At 58.0% G+C, this 18,998-nt stretch overlaps 2 protein-coding genes across 9 annotated transcripts in view; both read right to left on the bottom strand.

Annotated features, from left to right (window-relative positions):
- Dmtn (dematin actin binding protein) overlaps window positions 1-9,720 on the bottom strand; it is a 29,380-nt gene extending 19,660 nt beyond the window's left edge. For 3 of the 7 annotated variants that reach the window (XM_063234843.1, XM_063234847.1, XM_063234848.1), the window contains exon 1: window positions 1,378-1,665. The gene's annotated coding sequence lies outside the window, so the exon portion shown is untranslated. Of the gene's footprint in view, window positions 1-1,377; window positions 1,667-3,409; window positions 3,618-9,576 lie in introns of those variants that run through there. The other 4 variants (XM_063234845.1, XM_063234849.1, XM_063234844.1 and 1 more) reach the window with 4 other exon arrangements.
- A 489-nt stretch (window positions 9,721-10,209) lies between these two features.
- On the bottom strand, window positions 10,210-14,839 carry Fgf17 (fibroblast growth factor 17). 2 transcript variants are annotated; one of them, XM_003479345.2, is made up of 5 exons: window positions 14,805-14,839; window positions 14,637-14,673; window positions 11,842-12,019; window positions 11,536-11,642; window positions 10,210-10,689 (listed from the first exon to the last, which is right to left on the bottom strand). In XM_003479345.2, exons 1-5 carry the CDS (start codon window positions 14,837-14,839, stop codon window positions 10,396-10,398), a joined length of 651 nt encoding a protein of 216 aa, XP_003479393.1. In that variant the 3' UTR covers window positions 10,210-10,395. The 2 variants fall into 2 exon arrangements, with proteins under 2 accessions (XP_003479393.1, XP_012998805.1); XM_013143351.2 differs by having other exon boundaries at window positions 11,842-11,986.
- Between the last annotated feature and the right edge of the window lie 4,159 nt (window positions 14,840-18,998).

Below are 18,998 nucleotides of genomic sequence, written 5' to 3'. Positions count from 1 at the left end.
GGAAATCTTTTACTCCTATTCTGCCTGCTGGGATTAACATAACGCCAACTCTAAACCCTCTCATTCCAAACAGGACCAGGCAGGGCAGGTGGCAGCCGGCTGATTACTCCTAATGACAGGGGACTCCGCCTAAGTGGCACTTTCTTTCTCCTTCTGACCCAGAGGTCTCTGCTCCTCTTTTTAGAAAAAGGTTTTCTCTGCCTGAGTTTGCAGAGCCACTCTGTACCCTCCCTCTGGAGCAGTCTGTAGCCCCTCAAGCTTGCTTGGTCTCAGTGTGTTTGGTCCCTGTGTCCAGACTGGCGAGGCAGAGCTGCCCTGGCTTTGTGCCTTCATACAAGGGCTCCGAGAAGGGCTCTGCAGACGCCCACTCTGGTGTGGACAGCTGAACCTAGGTGCTGACTGGCTGCAGGGCCAGGGCTCAGTGCACACAGGTGGCAGAAAGCACGTGATGACGGGTGCAGGCAGAAGCCACACACAGCGCACACTCGGATACCTTGCCTGCCAGTGCACACCCCCACTCTCCTGGCAAGGGGCCCCGCATGGTGACACATGGTACTGAGGATACCCATTTGCACCCACCCACCGATCCTCCCCTTGGCACCTGTTTTCTACCATCACAGCCTCCAGAGCCACGTGTGACACTGCCCCTGAGCTGTGCACGCATATGGGCGACACTCAAGGAGCCCCTACCCCTGCCCCATTCTCTGGGGGCTTCCCCATTGGTCCTCCATTCCCACCACTCTCTGCCTTCCTCATGGTCCCCTGACTCTCATAACCTGGCAACCAGTGCCAGGAGAAGGGGACGCAGGTGTGCCTGTCCTGGAAAGGCACCCACCCAGCCAGGCCCCAGGAGGGCAGAGCTGGAAGGGAAACCCAGGGCCTGGAGGGCCTGTGTGTCTGCCCAGTGCCCAGCCCTGCAAGGACACCCACGGCCAGCACCAGAGCCTGGCTGGGCCTGCAACCACGCCCTGCCACCAGCCTCATTCTCCCCCTCATCCCTGCCCCAGTCTAGTTCGCAACAGTGAGGAGGAGCTGGGAGCAGGTCCCAGGCCAGGGAACTGCTCCCAGCCTCAGGGCATCTGGCCTGGTTCTGGGGGAGGCCCAGGATCTGTCACTTGGGGTTCTGTCCCATGAGGCTATCTTTGGCAGGGTAGTGGCCAGGGAAGGGGGTGCTGGAGCAGTGACATGACCTCACATGCCGGAACACCCCAGCCCCTCTTTCTCCAAACCAGAGACCCATTGTCCCAGGCCCATTCTCTGGGAGCTGACCCTTCCCTGGGGCACCCTGCCATCATCCCCGCCTCGCTTCCAGGCAGGGGTTGCAGCCCAAAGTGCCCTGGTGGGAAGGACAGAAGAGGTGGGGACCCTGCCACCTACCTCTTCCCAGCCTGTGAGGCCCAGGCGCTCCCTGGCTGCCGCGGTTTCACAGGAGCCTAGGTAAGAGGCGTCGCTTCCAGGAAACCAGCCGTGCTTTCCCAAAGCACAAATAACAGGAAGAAAGCCGGTTTGGGGTGGGTGGGGTGGGGTGGGAGCTGGCGAAGGAGGGGAGCTGGTCTCCGCAGAGCCGGCTGATCTTCCCTCTGGGCCCCCCACGCCCCCACCCTGCTGCTCCACGAGCCACACGCTCGGGTCCCGCCTGGGTCCCGGCGAGTCTGGTAGGTGCCCGCGCCGGTGCCCCCACACCCTCCCGTGCCCTCCCGCCTCCTGCTGATAGTGCAGCAACGGGGCGTGTGTGTTTGGATGTGCTGCCTTCCACCTCGGCGGCTGCCGGCCGCGCTCAATCCATCTCAAACAAGAGGAGCATTAAGCGGCATCATGACGAAGCAAAATCCGCCAAGCCGTCCTTTCAAAACCCTTTCCCACACCCAAGCGTTGCAATACTCACGCGCGCACACGCGCGCTCGCGCTCACACACGGCCCCTGAAGCCCTCTCATCTACCGCCAAGGTTCAAGTCGCTGGGGGGTGGGGTGGCGGTTACTGATAACCACGGGGGCCAGCGCATTACTCTCCAGCCACCTGCACCTCCCACCACATTCATGGCGCCCCATCCTCTGGAGGCAGCAGCAGAGGCCCCTGGAGTTCCGCCTCTCAGTGTGGGGGGTGCAGGTGGAGGTACCCCAATGGGTCATTAGCCTCCTGAGGAAGGGACAGGTGGGAGGACGCAAGACACCAAGTCCTCATCCCCGAGACTCAGGCTGGCCCTTAAGTAACCTTAATCTCCTGGGAACAGCAATGTGGTGCAGCAGAGAAAGAATGAAGGACCCACTGCCCCCCAAGACTGCTCTAGGAACAAGGAGCTTCCTGCCAGGTGGCTCCAGACTGAATTTACAGCCTCCTGTGCCTCCTGTGTCGGGCAAAACCTCGACCATCCTGGGACTCTGTTGCTGGCCTTGGGGTGACCCTGGGAAGAAGGAGGTGACAGCCTAGCAGTGGCCCTGACCCTCACTGGCCAGCTTGACTTTCTGTCCACCTCCACCACCAGCAGACTTGCCTACCCAGGCAGCCCTGCCGTTGCCTTGGTAACCACTGCCCACAGCCCATCAGCTGATGGTATCAGCAGCAAAACCTAGAATCTGGGGATGGGATGCTGCGGAATCTGAACATAAAGCCCTGGGGGTGGGTCGAGTGGGGGACAGGTGAGAGTGCGCCCCAGGATCTTTTGCTCCAAGAGATGCGCACAGGAGGGGACAGGAAGGGAGGGAGGGCTGTCAGGGCAAGTGGAAGCAGAGAGGACAGTGACCTGGAGGTGGCTCCTGACTGGAAGGAGCAATGAGGAAGGCAGGTGGCTGAGTGGCTGAGAAAAGGGTGAAGGATCCAGGCTCAGCTGCTGGCTGGGGTGGAGGAGGGCCCCAGGGAGGTAGAGAGAAAAATCCGTCCCCAAAACCACGGAGCAAAAGGCAGGTGGTGAGGTGGGAGGGGGTTCACCTGTCCTGCGCAGGAGGCGGCCAAGGCCCGGCCTCGGAGGAGGAGCTGCCTGGCTATCCCCACAGCCAGCCCGGCCCAGCCCATCCCTCCGATCTCATGCTGGGTCCCTTCAACCCCACCCCAGTGCTCTGAGAAACAGAGAGAGGAGAGACCAGCCGTGCTCTGACCCACGCCATTTCCCTCCATGCCTCCGGGGACCAAGCGCAGGGGATTTGCCATCTCAGCCCTTTAGGGTTCCTCATGTGCACATCCCTGGGTTCCTGTCCCCTGGCAGAAAGGCTCCTTGAGGCAGGGTTGGGATGAGCGGATGCGGGGAAGGACAGCTGTGAACAGGGGTCTGGAACAAGGTGGGTCTGGCACCCCGGAGTGGGAGTCTCTGGCTGGGAGAGAACAGACCTGCCCTGGCCTGCAGTGTAGGACAGAGTGGGGGGAGTCGGGGAAAGGAGGGCTGGGAGGAGGGAGCAGAGGGGAGGGTTTTCATACCTTCAAGGGCCTGGGGCGTGGGGCAAGAGCGCAGCAGCCTTTGCGGTGACATCCACCTCCATCTCTCGGCGCATCTCCTCTCCGCCTCCCGTTGCCAAGACAACCTGCAGGCAGCCTAGGCCTGGCTGAGCTGCGGTGGTGGCTGAGGCGGTGGCGCAGGGAGGGGGGAGGAGGAAGCAGTGGCTCCTCCGACCTCTTCCTCTGGGATGGAGGGAGGGGGCCTCCAGAGCCTCCCAGTGCTGTGCTGGGGTTCCCACTGTGCCCCCCAAGCCTCTCCTCCCCCAGCGCCTCTATAAGACCTGGGATTGGCTCCAGGGTGGCCTCAGGATAACCCTAGTTTAGGGTTAGGCAGCAGGCTGGTCTTGAATGGGGACATAGCATACTGGGGGCTGCCCCAGCCCAGGAGACCAGTGTGCAGTTGGGGAAAGGCAACAAGACCACGGAGCAACGGAGCAATGACCCCAGTTGGGATGACGCACGGCAGTGACAGGGTCCACTACTTCTGCCAGACTTGGGCACCTCCTCCTCCACCCAAACCCAGCCTCCCTCCTGCCACCCTGAGAAAAGCTCGAGCACTGGAAAGCTCTCTCCTAACCCCCAGGACTCCGGCCCTGCTGGTCCCAGGCCTCAACCCTGCACTCCTTGGGATGTCTCTCCACGGAGCCAGCTGCCAGGCAGGAATAGACTCAGGCCAGCCACCTCTAGACCCAGGGGGACCGCAGAGTTAGGGCTCCCTCTGTCGACCTGAGGGTGGCAGCTGCCAAGGTCACTTCTGGCTGGAAGGGACCCTGGTTTGTGTGTGCCTGTGCTACCCTCTGGCCCACTGTCTGTTCCTCTCTATCTTTGCCCCATGGAGGTGGCCCCTGCCTTCTGCTTCCTCCCCTGGGCAAGGCCCCAGGCTCCCCAGTGCAGCCGAACTGAAGGCCAGAGTCGAGGAGAGGCCAGATCTCTCCAGAGGTAGGAGGCCCTGCCCCAGGGGCCTGTTACTGCAGCCTCCTCACCGCGTGGGCCGCAGATCATTTACCAGGTGTCACAGGACTTCCGACTGGGCACTGGCATCCACAGCCGGGTGCTGGGACTCCTGTCCCTCTCAGGCAACTCGGGCTCCCAGGCTCCTGCTTCTTGGCTCCTTTCCCCAGTGAGGACACTGGTGCCAGAGGTCCTGAGTGGACTCTGCCACTTGCCCTCTCCCCCAGGCCTCTCTGCCCAAGTCTGTCTGTCTCACTCCAGTGCCCCCTGGCCCCGCCCCATGGACAGACAGCTTGCTGGAGAGGGGAGCACCATGCACCCCCACCACCCATGTTGTCTAAATATTAACTCTGAGAGAGCTGAGCCAGGCACCTGGGCATCCAGGAGGGAGGAGGAGAGATGACCGAAGGTCCGGCCAGAGGAGGACGGAAAAGGACAAGGGCCCTTTTTCCTGAGAGACTGGAAGCCACAGGCCCTTCCCTCTGGGCACTGGCCTCTCAGCTTCCAGGACCCCAAAGCCTGGGCCCCCAGAATGCTGCCACCACCAGAATGCATTTGCCATTCCTCAGAGCCTACACTGCCCCTTCCTTGACAGAGTACCAAGGCCAAACACAATTCTTGTTTTGTTTTGGTACTGGGAATCAAACTTAGAACCTTATGCTTAGCCAGGCAGACGCTTGTGCCACTGAGCTGTATCTCCAGCCCTTGCTTTGTTTTTTGAACCAAGGTCTCACTGGCCTTGAATTTACTATCCAGCCCAGGCTGGTGCTGCACTTTCGGTGGTCCTCCTGCCTCAGCCTCACATGTGCTGAGATTACAGGCTCTTGTCACTGCATGTGACTCCAAACTTCATAATTTGACCTAACCATTTCCTGCCACTTCTTTGCAAACTTTCACCTCCAGTTGGATGCATGTGGCCATGCAAACCCCAGCCTTTCCAGGGTCCTCCCAGGCATCTGCCTCTGCACCCTCTGACCCCAGCAATCATGGGGTCTGGCAAGGGAGCAGAGAGGCCTGCACTTGAGGCCTTGAAGAGGAGGAGGTAGAGGGCAGTGCTCGCTGGCTGTGCTCATCTCCTAGGGAGAGCCTGTCCTTAGGTGACGTATGAGAACCGTCTTCCTGTCCTAAATTGGGGTCCATGCTGCGTGGAACAGCTCCGGAGCTCAACACAATCTGGCTCCTGATTTCCAGTCTTTCTTGCCTCCTCTCCTACTCTTCTGGGATGTACCAAAGGCTGCCTCACTGTCTTTAAGGAGAAGACAGAGCCCACCATGGTGCTCCATGCCTTCAATCCCAGCCATATAGGAAGCTGAGGCAGGAGGATCACAAGTTCCAGACCAGCCCAGGCAATTTAGTGAGATGCTGTCTCAAAATAAAAAGGGCTGGGCTGGGCTGGGGGTTTAGCTCAGCGATGTAAGCACCTGCTTGGCAAACACAAGGTCATGAGTTCAATCCCCACTACCTAAAAAAAATAAAAAGGGCTGAGGGTGTACCTCAGTGCTAGAGTGCCTGCCTTGGATTCAACACCTATTACCTTCAAGAGCAGAGAAAGAGCTGGGGAGTAGCTCAGTGGCATAAGCATCTGCCTGCCAAGTGCAAGGTTGTGAGTTAGATCCCTGGTACGAAAACAAACAAACAACAACAAGAAAAAAAAAAAAAAAAACAGAAGAAAATCCAATAAAGGTCCCTTTTTTATAGGTCTAATCCTCTAATTAGAGTTCAAGTGCTTTGAAGGCTGGGGATTTAGCTCAGTGGTGTAGCTTCCTTCCTGCCTGGTGAGTTTGTCATGAGTTCAAACCACAGTACCAAATAGATAGATAAATAAAGTCCAAGTGCTTTGAGAACTCCATCTTGCCTATTTTTTAATTAACTAAACAGTGCTTGAACACTATAGGAAAGAAATGCTTCTTTATGCTTTTGAGATAGGGTCTTGCTCTATTTCTAGTCTTGGACTCATGGTGATTTTCCTGTCTCAGCCTCCTGGGCTGGGCTGACAGGTGTGGGCTAGCACACTTGGCTAGAAATAAATACTTTTTAAAAAATAAATATTTAGGGCCAAGGATTTAGCTCAGTGGCATAAGCACATGCCTGGCAAGCGTGAGGCTGTGAGTTCCATCCCCAGTACCAAAAAGTAAAATAAAATAAAATAAATATTTCAACTGGGCATGGTGGTACATGTCTGTAATCCCAGCACTTAGGAGGCTGAGGCAGGAGGACCACTGTGAGTTCAAGCCAGCATGAACCTTGTCTCAAAAAAAAAATTTTTTTTTTAGAGTTAATTGCTTATGACAACATTCTACATAATCAAATTCGAGAATTCTCATCCGCCCTACACCTTGAGGGACAGCAGGGTGCTGGGTAGAGACTTCTTTCTGGGGTTATGGCTGGATTGTTCTCCTATGTGTCTGTGCCATGGCGTAGGCAAAGACTGACTATTTCTACCTCAGAGACCCGTGCCACCCAGCAGAACCACGTGTCAGAGGTAAACAGCAAGAGTCTAGACAGTTGTGACATGTCATGAAGGAGGGCCGGAGGGCCAGAAACAGCAAAGATGAGGCAAGAGCCAGAAGCCTAGAGGACAGGGTAAGGCTGTGAGTCCAGCGGGTCGGCTGCAGGGGGTGCAGGGCAGCATCCCGTCCAGAGCAGCAACCCTGTGTAGGGGTAGTGGACATCTGGAGGTGGACAGGCGGACCCACGCCAGGTGTTTGCGGGGTGCCCTGAGGGGAGCAGTGCTGGACCGCAGGGAGACCAGTGAAGCCAGCTGTGTGCCAGGCCAGAAGGATGAAGGGATGAAGCCAGCAGAGACTACTTAGGAAGCCAAGGCTGACAGATCCCAGGGCCATCTGCAGCAAGCGTGCAGAAGGAGGAAAGGCAGCGGGAGCAATGGGTGAAGGCTGAGTGCGGGAGAATTCTCAGGGCTTTGTCCCTGCAGGAGCAGTCAGGAAGGAAGAGCCCGGAGGGCTGGCCTATTGCAGGCAGAGGCCAAAGCAGTTCAAGAAGAGGAGGCCGTCCCCTGCAATACCAGCACTCTGCGAGGCCAGGGCAAGAGGATCCAAAGCTCCAATCCGGCTTATGATTTAGCAAGACCCTCCCTCAAAACAAAAAAACTAAAAAAGGGTGACAATTGCAGCTCACTGTGAAGGCCCTGGATTCCAACCCCAGTACCACAAAGAAATAAAGGGGTGGGGGTGGCTCTCCATGAAGTCACCTCCTGCAGGGCCCACAAGGAGACTGAAGACTTGGGCAAGGCTTGGTGACCTAGATGCCACTGGCCACAGAAATCTGGAGTGGAACTCTAGAGCTAGCTTGCATAGCCATAAAGAGATGAATGGACAGATGTCCCAGCTCTGGTCCTCGGGGTCTCCTCTGACCATTTGGAGGACAGGACAGAGAAGGAAGAGATGAGTCTGGGCTGTTGTTACACAGAGCTCTAGGTGATGCTGAAGAGTACGGGATTGAGGCATGTCTCTGCCTCGTCACTTTCTCCTCTTGGGTTCTATTAGCCCCCAAAGCAAGGGCCACTAACCATCAGCTTCCTGGAGCCTCCCTAGCTCACACCTGCTTAGAACCTCAGACACAGGAAGTAAGCAGGGTCACTGGAGCAGGTCCCAGTCCATAAGGAAGCCCCGTACACACACACACACACACACACACACACACACACACACACACGCACGCACAAAGACCTCAGCTCCTCCAAAGCTGTTATTAGAGATTTATTCCTCAGGCTTCTTCCCTCTAGGTCACCTGGGTTTGGAAGGAATGAGCTGGGCAGACTTCCCTAGGACATGAAAGGGCAGGAACCTGGCACCTATGTGTGGTAGGAGCAGGTACCGAACCTAGGCAACCCAGGCCAGGACAGGCGTCAGCTACCGGGGCTCTGCTGTGGTGCAGGAGAAGGCACCCTGAGCCACGCAGGCCTCTGAAGCTGCCCTCCCTCACCCAGCCGGCCAGGTCTCACCTCAAAAAGCAAGGACTGGAACAGTGCGGGCTTTCTGGAGCCGGCCCCCAGAGACCTGTCTGTGCTGGGGCGGTCAAAGAGAGGGAGGGAGGGGCCGAAGAAAGGCCCAGAAGAAAGCGAGGCAAGACAAAGGCCCCGTCCACCTTTGAAGCCGTCTCTAACCCGACCGAGAGAGGGGGGGTTGGGGGGTGGGCTGAGGCCCAGCCTCCCCCCCCCCAGCCGTCCAGTCTTAAAGAATGTCTCAAATTCCTGCGGAAATCAGAGGGATTGTAAGACACCCCCTCCAGCAGCACACCTCCTTCCCAGCCTCCTCCCCCAACCCCCCAAAGTCCAGTTTTCCACACCTGGGGGGACCCAAGCCTTTGTCCTCAAGTAATTGCTGGGTGTTGCCCCAGTTTTAAAGTCCCATTGAACTCACCAGTTATCAGCTGCGGTTCCAGACCACCCGCCCTCCACAACCCCCCTCCCCAGAAAACTACCCCCAACGCGTCCTGCGGTCTTCCCCAGGATTAAGGTCCTTTGTGATGGGGGGGAGAGAAAAAAAGCAACCTGGTGAAAAGCAATTATGACCGGCTGGAGGGGGAATGTCTGTCCTGCAGCCTCAGGGACCTCCCTCTTGGCGGCCGCAATCCCCACCCTCTAAAGGGCCCAGGGCTGGGGTCATCGTCCGCTTCGACCGCCGCTGCTCACCTCCCCTTTAGCTCCAGCCAGCCCTTCCACAACTTCCCTCTAGTTTTAGGCCGTTCTTAGAAGTGAGAGGAAGGGTTGACTTTTACGGTTTTTTTCTGTCTCTCCCAAACCCGCCTCTACTCCGCCGCGCTTTCTCAGGAACAGGAGATGCGAGAGGGGAAACCGAGGCTGGGTAGTGGCGTCATCAGCAGAAGGAAAGGTGCGCGTATGTGTTGGGGTGGGGTGTCCCGGTCAGGAAGGGCCTCTCGGGGTGAGATGAAAAGCCAACGCACAGGGAAAGCAGACGGACTCTATGGCCTGGCGTCCCGGCCCGGGGCGCACCTGGAGCCCCTGGCAAAGCCCACCGGAGACGCGCCACGGGGCGCCCCTCCCCCTCCCCTGCGCTACAATCCGGCCGGCGGCCGCCGCCGCCTCTAATTGCGCTCTGCCTTCGGGTGTGGCCCCCGCCCCCGCCCCCAACGGGGACCGAGAGAACAAGAGGACGCATTCTCGGCCCCATTCCCCCTTCCGCTCGCCCGGGCCTCCTCCCCCGCCCGGCCCTCCTCACCGGAAAAAAGCAATCCAGCTCCCCACGAGGAGGCTACGGGCGCCTGCGGGCCGTCGGGCCCTGTTCCTGCAGCCCCGCGGCCTCCTGCCCGCCTCCGGCCGGGGATCGGGTCCCTTGCGCCCCAACAGGTGGCACTGGACGCGTCTGGCGGGCGAGAACGCGGCGCCCGCGGAGGGAGGGGCCTGGGCCCGCCCCACCTGCCGCCCTGTTCGGGGCGCTCGGGACGCCAGGGCCTCGTCCTTGCACCTGGGGCCCCGCCATGCCCGGGGCGCCTCCGTTGCCCACAGCCCGCGCGCAGCGCTTCCCAGAGCCCCTTGCACCCGCAATTTTGTTTTCAACTTCGGGTGCCAGTCGCCCACCCAGCTTCAGATAACCCCATTTTCAGGAAAATGGTTTTATTTGGAGTTGGGGGTGCAGGCCTGGGTCGTGGAATGGCCAGGCCCCCCCCCCCTTTTTTAAACAAAACCAAAAGTCCCTAGTATGTATCTGTCCGGGAGTAATTTGGGGGCTGAGGACAGGCTGAGGGAGATTTGAGGACAGTCACCTGTATATGGTGTCTGCAAGGGCCAGTGGCTGAGAGGGAGGCTGGCATTTGAGATCAGGGTGACTCGGACTCCTGGCCCCTGACCAGCAGGAAGGGGTCTGCCTATTCCAGTGTGCAGTGCCCGGACCCAAGGCGCAGTGGTCCTATCTCTTACCAGCTGGGGCTCTGGTGCGTCATATTCTCAGGGTCTTTGGATGGGGGCGTCTGGCTCCCCTCCCTCCACCCCAGCCCAGTCTTTGGATCAGGAAGGGAAGGGCTGGGAAGGCAACTGGCCTCTACGTGAGGGGCTGGGGCCCCCGAGTGCGCTTGGTCCTGCGGGTGGGGGCTGAGCCCACAAACTCGAACTGCTTCTGCCTCTCTGCGTGGTTGGGGAAGGGCAGCTGGCCCTGGTAGAGGCGCTTGATGAAGTGGGCCTCGCGCTGGTTCTGGCGGCTGCGGGAGGCCTGGCGGGGCCGGCCCTGCCGTGTGAAGGCCATGAACCAGCCCTCATGCCGGGCATTCTGGAAGGCCGTGTAGTTGTTCTCCAGCACTATCTCAGTGAACACGCAATCCTTGCTCTTCCCGCTGGGCTGGGAGAGAAGGGAGGAGAGGAGGGGAGTTTGTCCACCTGTCTGAGCTTTCTGGCTTTGGGCCTATTTTGTAGGACCCAGCACAGGCCAATGGAGTCAGTGAGCGCTGAAGAGCTGCCTGGGGAACAGGGATGTCATTGTAAATGAGGCAGCAGTGGGAAAAGTGAGCTTTGACAAGCCTACATACAGTCTTGGCATTTGGCAGCTGTCACTTAAATAAGGTATGGGACCACTGAGCCTGTTTCCTGAGACGCAGGTAATGCATGTCTCAGTGCACAGCCAGGGCATATACCTGGTATATACAAGCATTAGGCGAGGGGTGTTGCCCAGTGGAGGGTCCACAGCAGGTACTTTGGAGTATATCTTGTCAGCTGGAGTCCACAGGCCACATGGCACTCGGAGTGGGATTTCCCAGGGTGCATGTGTGCCTGTGTGCATGCCTGTGGGTGTGTGTTGTACTGGCTGGAGAGTGAACCCAGGCCTCATACAGCTAGCTACAGGAGATTTTTTAAATTTTTGAGACAGCGTCTTGCTAAGTTGCTTAGGCTGGACTGGAACTTTCAATCTTCCTGCTCTACCACTGGAATAGCTAGGATTGCAGGCAGGCATTGCTGTACCAGCTTTCAATCTAGTTAGTCCTTAGCCCTCTTCAATAGGGCCTGCAACATCTCTTAGGTGCTAGACTTCCTACCTGTTTAAAGGAAAGTGAGGCCAGGGAAGAGAGTAAGAAGTCCTAGCCCCATGGGAACCCCTGGGCTCAGCAGAGTGGATGTGTTGAGGACCTGCTGGCCCCACCCCGCTAGACACCCCGTTGCTGCCTGGTGGCCTCCTTGGCCCTGGGCTCACCTTCCCGATGAGCTTGCCCTTCTTGTTCATACAGATGTACTTCTCGCTCTCAGCCCCCTTGATGCGTACCCGGCTGCCGAATGTGTCCGTCTCCACTATGAGCTTGGCTGTGAAGAAAAGGAAGGACCTCTGTCTGTCCAGGGTGCAGCCGGGACCCCCAGCAAGTCCGACCTCCAGGCTCAGGTTAGAGGAACGGGAACTGTCAGTTCCCAGCACATAGGCCCTTGGGAACCCTCCTTGCTCCCTCTCACTGCCTAGGGATCTGGGTTTGGTCCAGAGTAGCCAGGGGAGAGGGCCAGGTCTCACCAAACTTGTTGCCATCTTCAGCGGTGGCAGAGATGCGACGCCCGGTGACCTGCACGTGCTTGCCACTGGTTCGGCTGTAAAGCTGGTACTCGCGGATCTGCCGCCTGCTCAGCTGGTCGGTCATGGCACCCTGGTCCCTCACGTACTGGTTAAAATTAGGAGACGGGTGATTCTCCCCCTTTGCGGTTACCAAGGGAAAAATAGTGTCAATTTGCTTTGGGGACACCATGGCTGGTCCATTGGGGGAGAGGGGAGGAGGTAAGTGCAGTGGGCACAGGCCACTCATCCTGCAGAGCAGAGGGTGCAAGGGGAAGTGGCATCTGGCCAGATCCCTCCAGGCTGCTGTGTCCATTCTGTGTCTGCTTTGGGGACACAATAAGACTTGGAATAATTTCTCAGGGGGCAGAAAGGGACCTTCAAGGTTGTAGTGTCCCATCCCTGTGCTCTGTGGAGGGACACAGCTTACCAGGGCCAGAACCCTTTTCTCTACTTCTGGGGTGCTGGGAGTCACCGTCAGCTAGGATGACAAACCTCTCCCGTCCTCTCCCTGGCTCTGAAAGTCCTCAGCCCCAGCTCAGGTGCACACAGCAGATGGTCTGCTGCGAGCTTTGAGCTGGGGTCACTGGAGGACATTTTGGGGTCTCTTAGGTTCGGTAAGCCCCTGTAAGTCTTCCTTTTCAGTCCTCCCTGCCTCATGCCTGGGGTACCCAGGACCTCAGCGAAGCAGAGCTCCTTCCCAGACCGCCCCCCTTCCATAGGGAGGGAGGTGTATGCGGTGGTCAGAGGTGCTGTCAGCCAGGCCCCAAGACTGCTGAGTCTCAGAGCCACCTGCTGGCCTGTGTCACAGTGACTTTGTCCATTTGGGGATGTCCTCTTGCACTGCGTCTCCTGTTTTTCACCATTTCCACCCTGTAGTATGCCAGGATCAGCATGGTTTCCCTTGGGTCTCCCTTCACTTGCTAACACTGAGCAGTGGGAGAAATGAAGTCCTTCTGTTCTGTCTCCCACAAGGTGGCTGCTGCAGACTGCCCCCCAAGATGATGGTTCCCAGCTGTTGGCCATGTTGTCAGCTCTAGCTCACAAATGGACTTCATTTATGTTTCTCTCCACCTAGATCCTGCTGGTTTGTGTGTGGACACCCTGTCCCCCAGTCCTTAATGCCACCTTTATCCCAGGCTCCATCTCAACCATCTGGACAGAGTAGACCCAGCGAGGCATCTCTTAAGAGGTACTCTGTCCAAGAGAGGCGGCTAGGAAGCTTCATTTTGGGGGAGAGGCAGGCAAAAAAGGCAGGAAGGTTCAATCTGCCCAGTGGCACTGTTCAGTGCCAGCACCAGTCCCCAAAACCCAGGGGTGTTGCTGGGACCCCAGGAAGGCAATGCCTTTGGTATCCACCGTGCACTCCGCCTTGGGAAAGTCTGAGGTGAGCATTTGGGGCAGAGTACCTGCCTGGCTGCCCCTCCATGGCCTCCCTGCTGGGGTTGGGGACCTGTCTGTCCCAGCCCAAAGCCTCCTGGCCCAGGTTCAGGCCCTCCACCCCTCTTGGCGGACAGCTCCCTCCTGGCAATCTACTCCAGGTCAGGGCAGAGAGGGCCCCCGAAACCCCCTCCTCTCCTAGTCCCCCTTCAAGCTTTTCACAAAAGCAGCCCACGCCCCCCCATAGCCCACAATCCACAAGTCCCTCTCCCCGAGGGACCTTGCCTGTGCCTTTCATGTCCCCGCCGCGGGGGGACCTCCCCTTCCACCACTGCAGACAGCTGCTTGTCAGAAGGCCCCTCAAGCATGGCTGTGGTTCAGCCTGCTACCCCCCCGCGCCCCGCCCAGGGAGTGAGGGGGCACTTCAAGGGGGAAAGGACAGCCTTGCCACCTTCCCCAAGTCCTGAATGGGGCCTCAGCCGGGCCATAAACGCCCCGGCCAGCCGGCCAGCCGCACCATTGTGCTAATTCCCCTTCCAGAACAGGTTGGGCCCACCCCCAGCCCCCTCCCAGCCAGGCTGGGGGCTTTCTTCTTGCTCTCCCTGGATGTGTGAAGCAAAAGGGCTGGAACGGGGCTAGAGCAAAAGGGGGAAGGAAAAGGGGGGGTTGTCTCTCTCTCCCACCCCCCCACTGCTTCAAAGGCAACCCTTTCCCTCTCCCAGAGAAAAGGCATTTACCTTAAAAAAAAGTCCCCACTGGATAGGAAGAGAAGGCCTCTGGCCTGGGAAAGCCAGGCGATTTCTCCCCAGAGCGGTTCTGGACCAGTGCATTTTAATAGCTACACTTTTATGGAGTATCACAAAAAAAAAGGACCGAGCCTCCTCACCCAGGGCGCTGAGGCTTGGGGATGGGAGGTGTGCATGGGGAGGGGGGTGTTGGGGGAGTGCAGAAAAGCAAACCCTGGATCAGTCCCAAACAGACCTCTTTGGTCTTGACCTCCTTGCCCTATAGGTAAGGAGTCACCTCACCCTGTCCGGTGATCCCAATTGTGCCCTCTTGCTGCCCACGCAGGTGGTGAGTGGACCATACAAATGGCTTTCTGGTACTCCTGGGCACCAGCCTCACCTGGCTGTCACCTCCACCCACTTCCAGCTGCTCCAGGTCTGGAGCGCTGGCCTGATTTTGCCTGCAGAAGCTCTGTGCCCAGGATGGAGGTAGTAACAGGGAGGGTGGTCAGAGGGAGGCCAGCCTGCCTGCCCTAGCCCCTCACCGCCCAGCCCCGCAAAGGCAACCCGCAAACTCAGGGAATCCAGCATCCACCTATCTTCCCTCCCAGGGAAAAATAGGGAGAAGCTGGGGGGCGGGTAGGGGGCGCCTACCTGCGTCTGACAGCAGAGAATCAACAGCTGCAGGCACCTGTTTGGGGAGAGGAAGCAGTCCAGGGTGTGGGTGCCTGAGGCCAGCCCAGGGGCACCTCCCACACCTGCCAGCAGGGCTTCCCCAGGACCAGACTTGCGGCCAAGCTCCCTGAGAGGTGGGACACTTACACCGTGAGGTTGGGCAGCAGGCGGGCGGCTCCCATCGCTGGAGAGACTTCTTGAGGTGGTTGCCCACTGCCCCCAAATTCAGGAGCAGATGCGGGCAGGCCTCGAGGGTAGAGTCCCAGAGGAGCCAAGGTCTCTCTCTCAGAACCACAGGTTTTCAGGGGGGAAAGGAGGAAAGAAAGGAGAGGAGCTGGGGGAGGAGAAGAGGAGGGCGCAACTGGGAGACTGAGGTGTGAGGTGTCCACCTTCCTGGCCAGTGAGGCTGCAAACCCCAGGCTTGTGGGGGCTCCTGCTTGCACTCTCTGGACTGCTAGCCTCGGACCAGGCTTGCCTAGGTGCTGGGGATGGAGCTGCAGGAGCTCTCTCGGCGTCTGGCTGTCCCTGAGGGCTCCCGCTTTATCCCTGACCCACACAGACCTGCCTGCCTCAGTGTAGGGCGTATGGCAGGCAGGAGGAGAGGAGGGAGGAGGGCACCGTCCTCCTTCCAGGGTCAGCTGCTCCCACCCTCAGGTTCAGCGCCCCATCTCCGCAAGGCTGAGCCGCAGGTAAGAGCAGGGCTGGGGTCGCAGGTCGAGGGTTCTGGCTCAGGGTGGGTATTCCCAGAAGCAGCCTTAAAAGGAGGAGCTTCCCTCCAGGGGGCAGGGGTGGGCTTGGCTTGAGCAGCTGCTGGCGCTGCCTCTTGTCACCCTTTGCCACCGGGAAGGAGGGGCAAGACCTCCTTGCTTGGCAGCTCATAATGGGTGCAGCAAGTTGGGGCCAAGGTGGGGAGGAAGATGCACCTGGGGGTCTTGGAAGGAGACCTGAGAAAAGCTTCCCCAGTCCCTGAAGTCTCCGCAGATAATAGGGACCGTAGCACCTCAGCATGCTGGAGGGCGGGTGAAATACGGCTTGTTTTCTTTTGTTTTTTTAAACAAGAGGCTCACTGGCCTCCAGCTCATGGGAATCCTCCTCCTGCCTCAGCCTCCGGAGTGCTGGGATAGAGATGCAGCATTTAGCAGGTTCAAAATCTGTAATACGCTCAGGATTTGGACTTTGACCCATCTCTATTCACCACCCCAGCCCACTCCCTCCGGCCCCTGTGCCCACTCCATGGCCCCTGCCGGGAATGCAATACCCAGCGTCCCAACTTGACCTCTAGTCCTCCTTTGCACTGAGCCAGCTATCACTTTATAGGTGAGGAAACTGAGGCACATTGGTGGATAATTTGCTCAGAATGCGCCAGCCAGGAATGGGGTAAGCAGGTTTTCGCACAGATCATGGCTACGTCCTCCTTAGCCACAACTCTGAGGTCTTAGAAGCTGGTGAAGGGCAGCTCTCCTCTGTCCTCTTGAGCGCAGAAATGTGGCTAATGGGGGTAACGGTGGAAGGGTGGATGCTTTAGGGTCCCTGAGGAGAGCCTGCCTAGGCTCTGACTCCCTGGAGTTCTCTTGCGGATGTAGACTTACTTACCTAACAGCTGGGACTGGGAGGTGAGACTGTCACCTTCCTAAGCTCCATCAATCCACAAAGTGGTCTGCCACCCTGCCTGCACACTCAAACACACACACACACACAGTGACCCACAGGGCTCTGGCCAGCTCCAGCAGGGAATTTTTCAGCTCCACCAGAGTGAGCTGATTGAGCTGGTTTGCATCAGATGGTGTGAGCTCCCTTCCCCAGAACTGGGGGAGTGCAAGGCTTTGGAATCAGACTTAGAGAAAGTGGAGACTGGAGGGGATCTCAGATCTTTGTCATCTGGTTCAATCATCTCATTCTGCTGATGACACCCAGAGAGGGTACATGACTTGCCCCACATCTCACAGCTGGTTAGTGGTTCAGCTGGGTAAGAGAGATCAGGTGCCCGGTCACTCAAAGCAGAGTCCTCTTGTCTCCAAGCATACACCAGCCTGTCCCACCTTTCAGTTTGCACTAAGCCTCCTGGCCACTTCCCTCCTCCCCTCCTCCTCTTCTATTTGATGCCGGCTTTTTAATTTCTGCACCTTCTGGGAAAGCTTTCCCCAGCCCATTTCTCCATTCCGCTCCAGGTTGCTTCTTCAGAAAATTTTGACTTCACAGCATCTCCCCACCACCTTTCAGGCAGGGTGCTAAAGGTGATCTCCACCCAGCCTTCTTCACCCAAAGGTCAGATGGGGCCACAGGTCAGAGGGCACAGCTCAGACTCTGGGTTCCATGCTAAAGGATGGGGTTCATTCACCAAAGGGGCACTCACTAGTGCCCAAGGCCTCTGAGCCTGAGCATCTGGTTCCTGTTGGTGAGGGCATCGCCTGCTGTCACTCCATGGTAACAGATGCCAGCAGTCAAGCTTGGCCCTGGGGATCTGCCAGTGGCTGGTGCCAGGGGGCTCTGGGGCATGGCAGGGTAGCCCGTTTCATGTGTGAGTATCTCTGGCTTCCTGGCCCTTCCTACCCGCACCTGCAGACCTGCCTTTCTTGGCTTTTTGCCTTTGTCCTCCTGGGAGAGCCAGGAGAATGTCTGTGTGTCCATGGTGGCACTGAGCACACTGTCTGCCTGCACTCCAGACTTGATCTCCATCCATACAGGCTGTGTAACCTGTGGCAAACTCCTTCACTCCTCTGGTCCCAGGTCCTTCACCTAGAAAAAGGAAAATGCTACTCTTGATGCTGCCATGGAGACTGCCAGGAGGCTGGCAATTTTCGGACTCCAGGAGAAACAGGAAAGGGGTGGGAAGGGGGACATCTAGGTGGTTCAACCTTGGCAGACTTTCTTCCCAGATCTGAGGGAGCTGGGGCAGGGGTGGAGGAGAGGGCCTCATAGACAGTTACTGGGGGAAGCTGCAGGTGAGAGGTAGCCAGGCTGTTGGAGCTAATCCCTACCCCCTAGTGCCAAGTTCAACGCCCCCAGCCGGGGCTGTCTCTCACCAGCTCCTCTAAACAGACCAGCTGCTGCAAACACTGAGCTCCCCTGCAGACCTGCGGCTCGTTGCCACCTGCTCCTGCCCAGTCCACCCTTTTCCTGTTGAAACACCAAAGAGATTGTGCAGGGGAAGGGCAATAGGCCCAACAGACCTGTCTGATCCCTACTGGCTGCCTGCAGATCAAGATCAGATGAGCAGGGTTTACCTGTGGAGCGTGGCCTCTGAACCTGCCTAGGGACGAAGTAGCTGAATACCTGCCTGGCCTGCGCTGCCCCTCTGGACTCTCTTTTGGTGGTCCGGTGTACCTTGTTCTAACTTGTGCCCTCAGTTTAGGAAACTTCTGTGTGTTCTAGCCCTTCTCTCCCCCACCAAAGCAGAGTGATCAGATGTGAGAACTCTGAGGCCATAGCTGGCATGGTGGTGAACACCTGTAAACCAGGCACTCTGGGAAGCTGAGGCAGGAAGATCAACACTTTGAGCACATTCTGAGCAACTTAATGACTTAGCAAGACTGTCTCAAGATAACAGAGGGGCTGATCATGTAGTTGATAATGTAGCTTAATGTGAGACCCTGGTGGGTTCACCCGCCCAAAAGGGTTGGACTATTCAGCTTCCTTCCTCATGAGACCTTTGGACAGATTGTTTAAACTCTTGATGCCTCAGTTTTCCTCATTTGTGAAATGGGGCTGTTACCACTGCTCTCAAGGCATTGCTGTGGAGATAAAAGGACAGAGCCTGAGGATGGTGCCTGGTGTGGTAAACAACTGTTACTGCAATCACCTTAGCCCTCCTCCTGCTCAGATCTCTGCACTTTCTTCCTGTGCCTAGCAGCGTCCTCTGCCTGCCCTGGCCCTGGTGGTCAGCTGCTTGCTCCAGGGGCCTCCTCAGACCTCCTCACTTACCCACAGCCCTTCCCACCAGGAAGTGAGCCTGGTCTGCTTCCCAAAGCACCAGACAGGAACTGAACTTTCGGTGCTAAGGTGGATTTCATCCACCCTGTGTGGCTGTGGCCGAAGCCAGGCTCAGTGAGCGCCAGCTGCCTACCAGGTGTCCAGGGAGCTGGCCAGGAGACCAAAGCCTGGTGCCGCCCCTCCCATACTGAGGCCAAAGACCTCAGGGCTCTTTGAACCCTTACCTGGGGGTGCTTAACAGCCACCTGCTCACTTAGACCCCAGCCATGGGTACACTGGAGAAAGGCAGGCCCAAGCCAGGGTCACCCACTGGTGACGGGGGGTGCCAAAGCTACTCCGCTGGAGAGGGTGGGATGTCGGAGCCCTCTAGTGCCCAGCCATCCAGTCTCGCTTGTCTTTTGTCCTTACCCA

This window comes from Cavia porcellus, unplaced genomic scaffold, assembly GCF_034190915.1.
Source record: "Cavia porcellus strain 051 isolate PalLab524CR breed Dunkin Hartley unplaced genomic scaffold, mCavPor4.1 scaffold_24, whole genome shotgun sequence".
Lineage (NCBI taxonomy): Eukaryota > Metazoa > Chordata > Mammalia > Rodentia > Caviidae > Cavia > Cavia porcellus.
The sequence above is the reverse complement of the archived record's forward strand: the minus strand, read 5'-3'. Positions and strand labels throughout refer to the sequence as shown.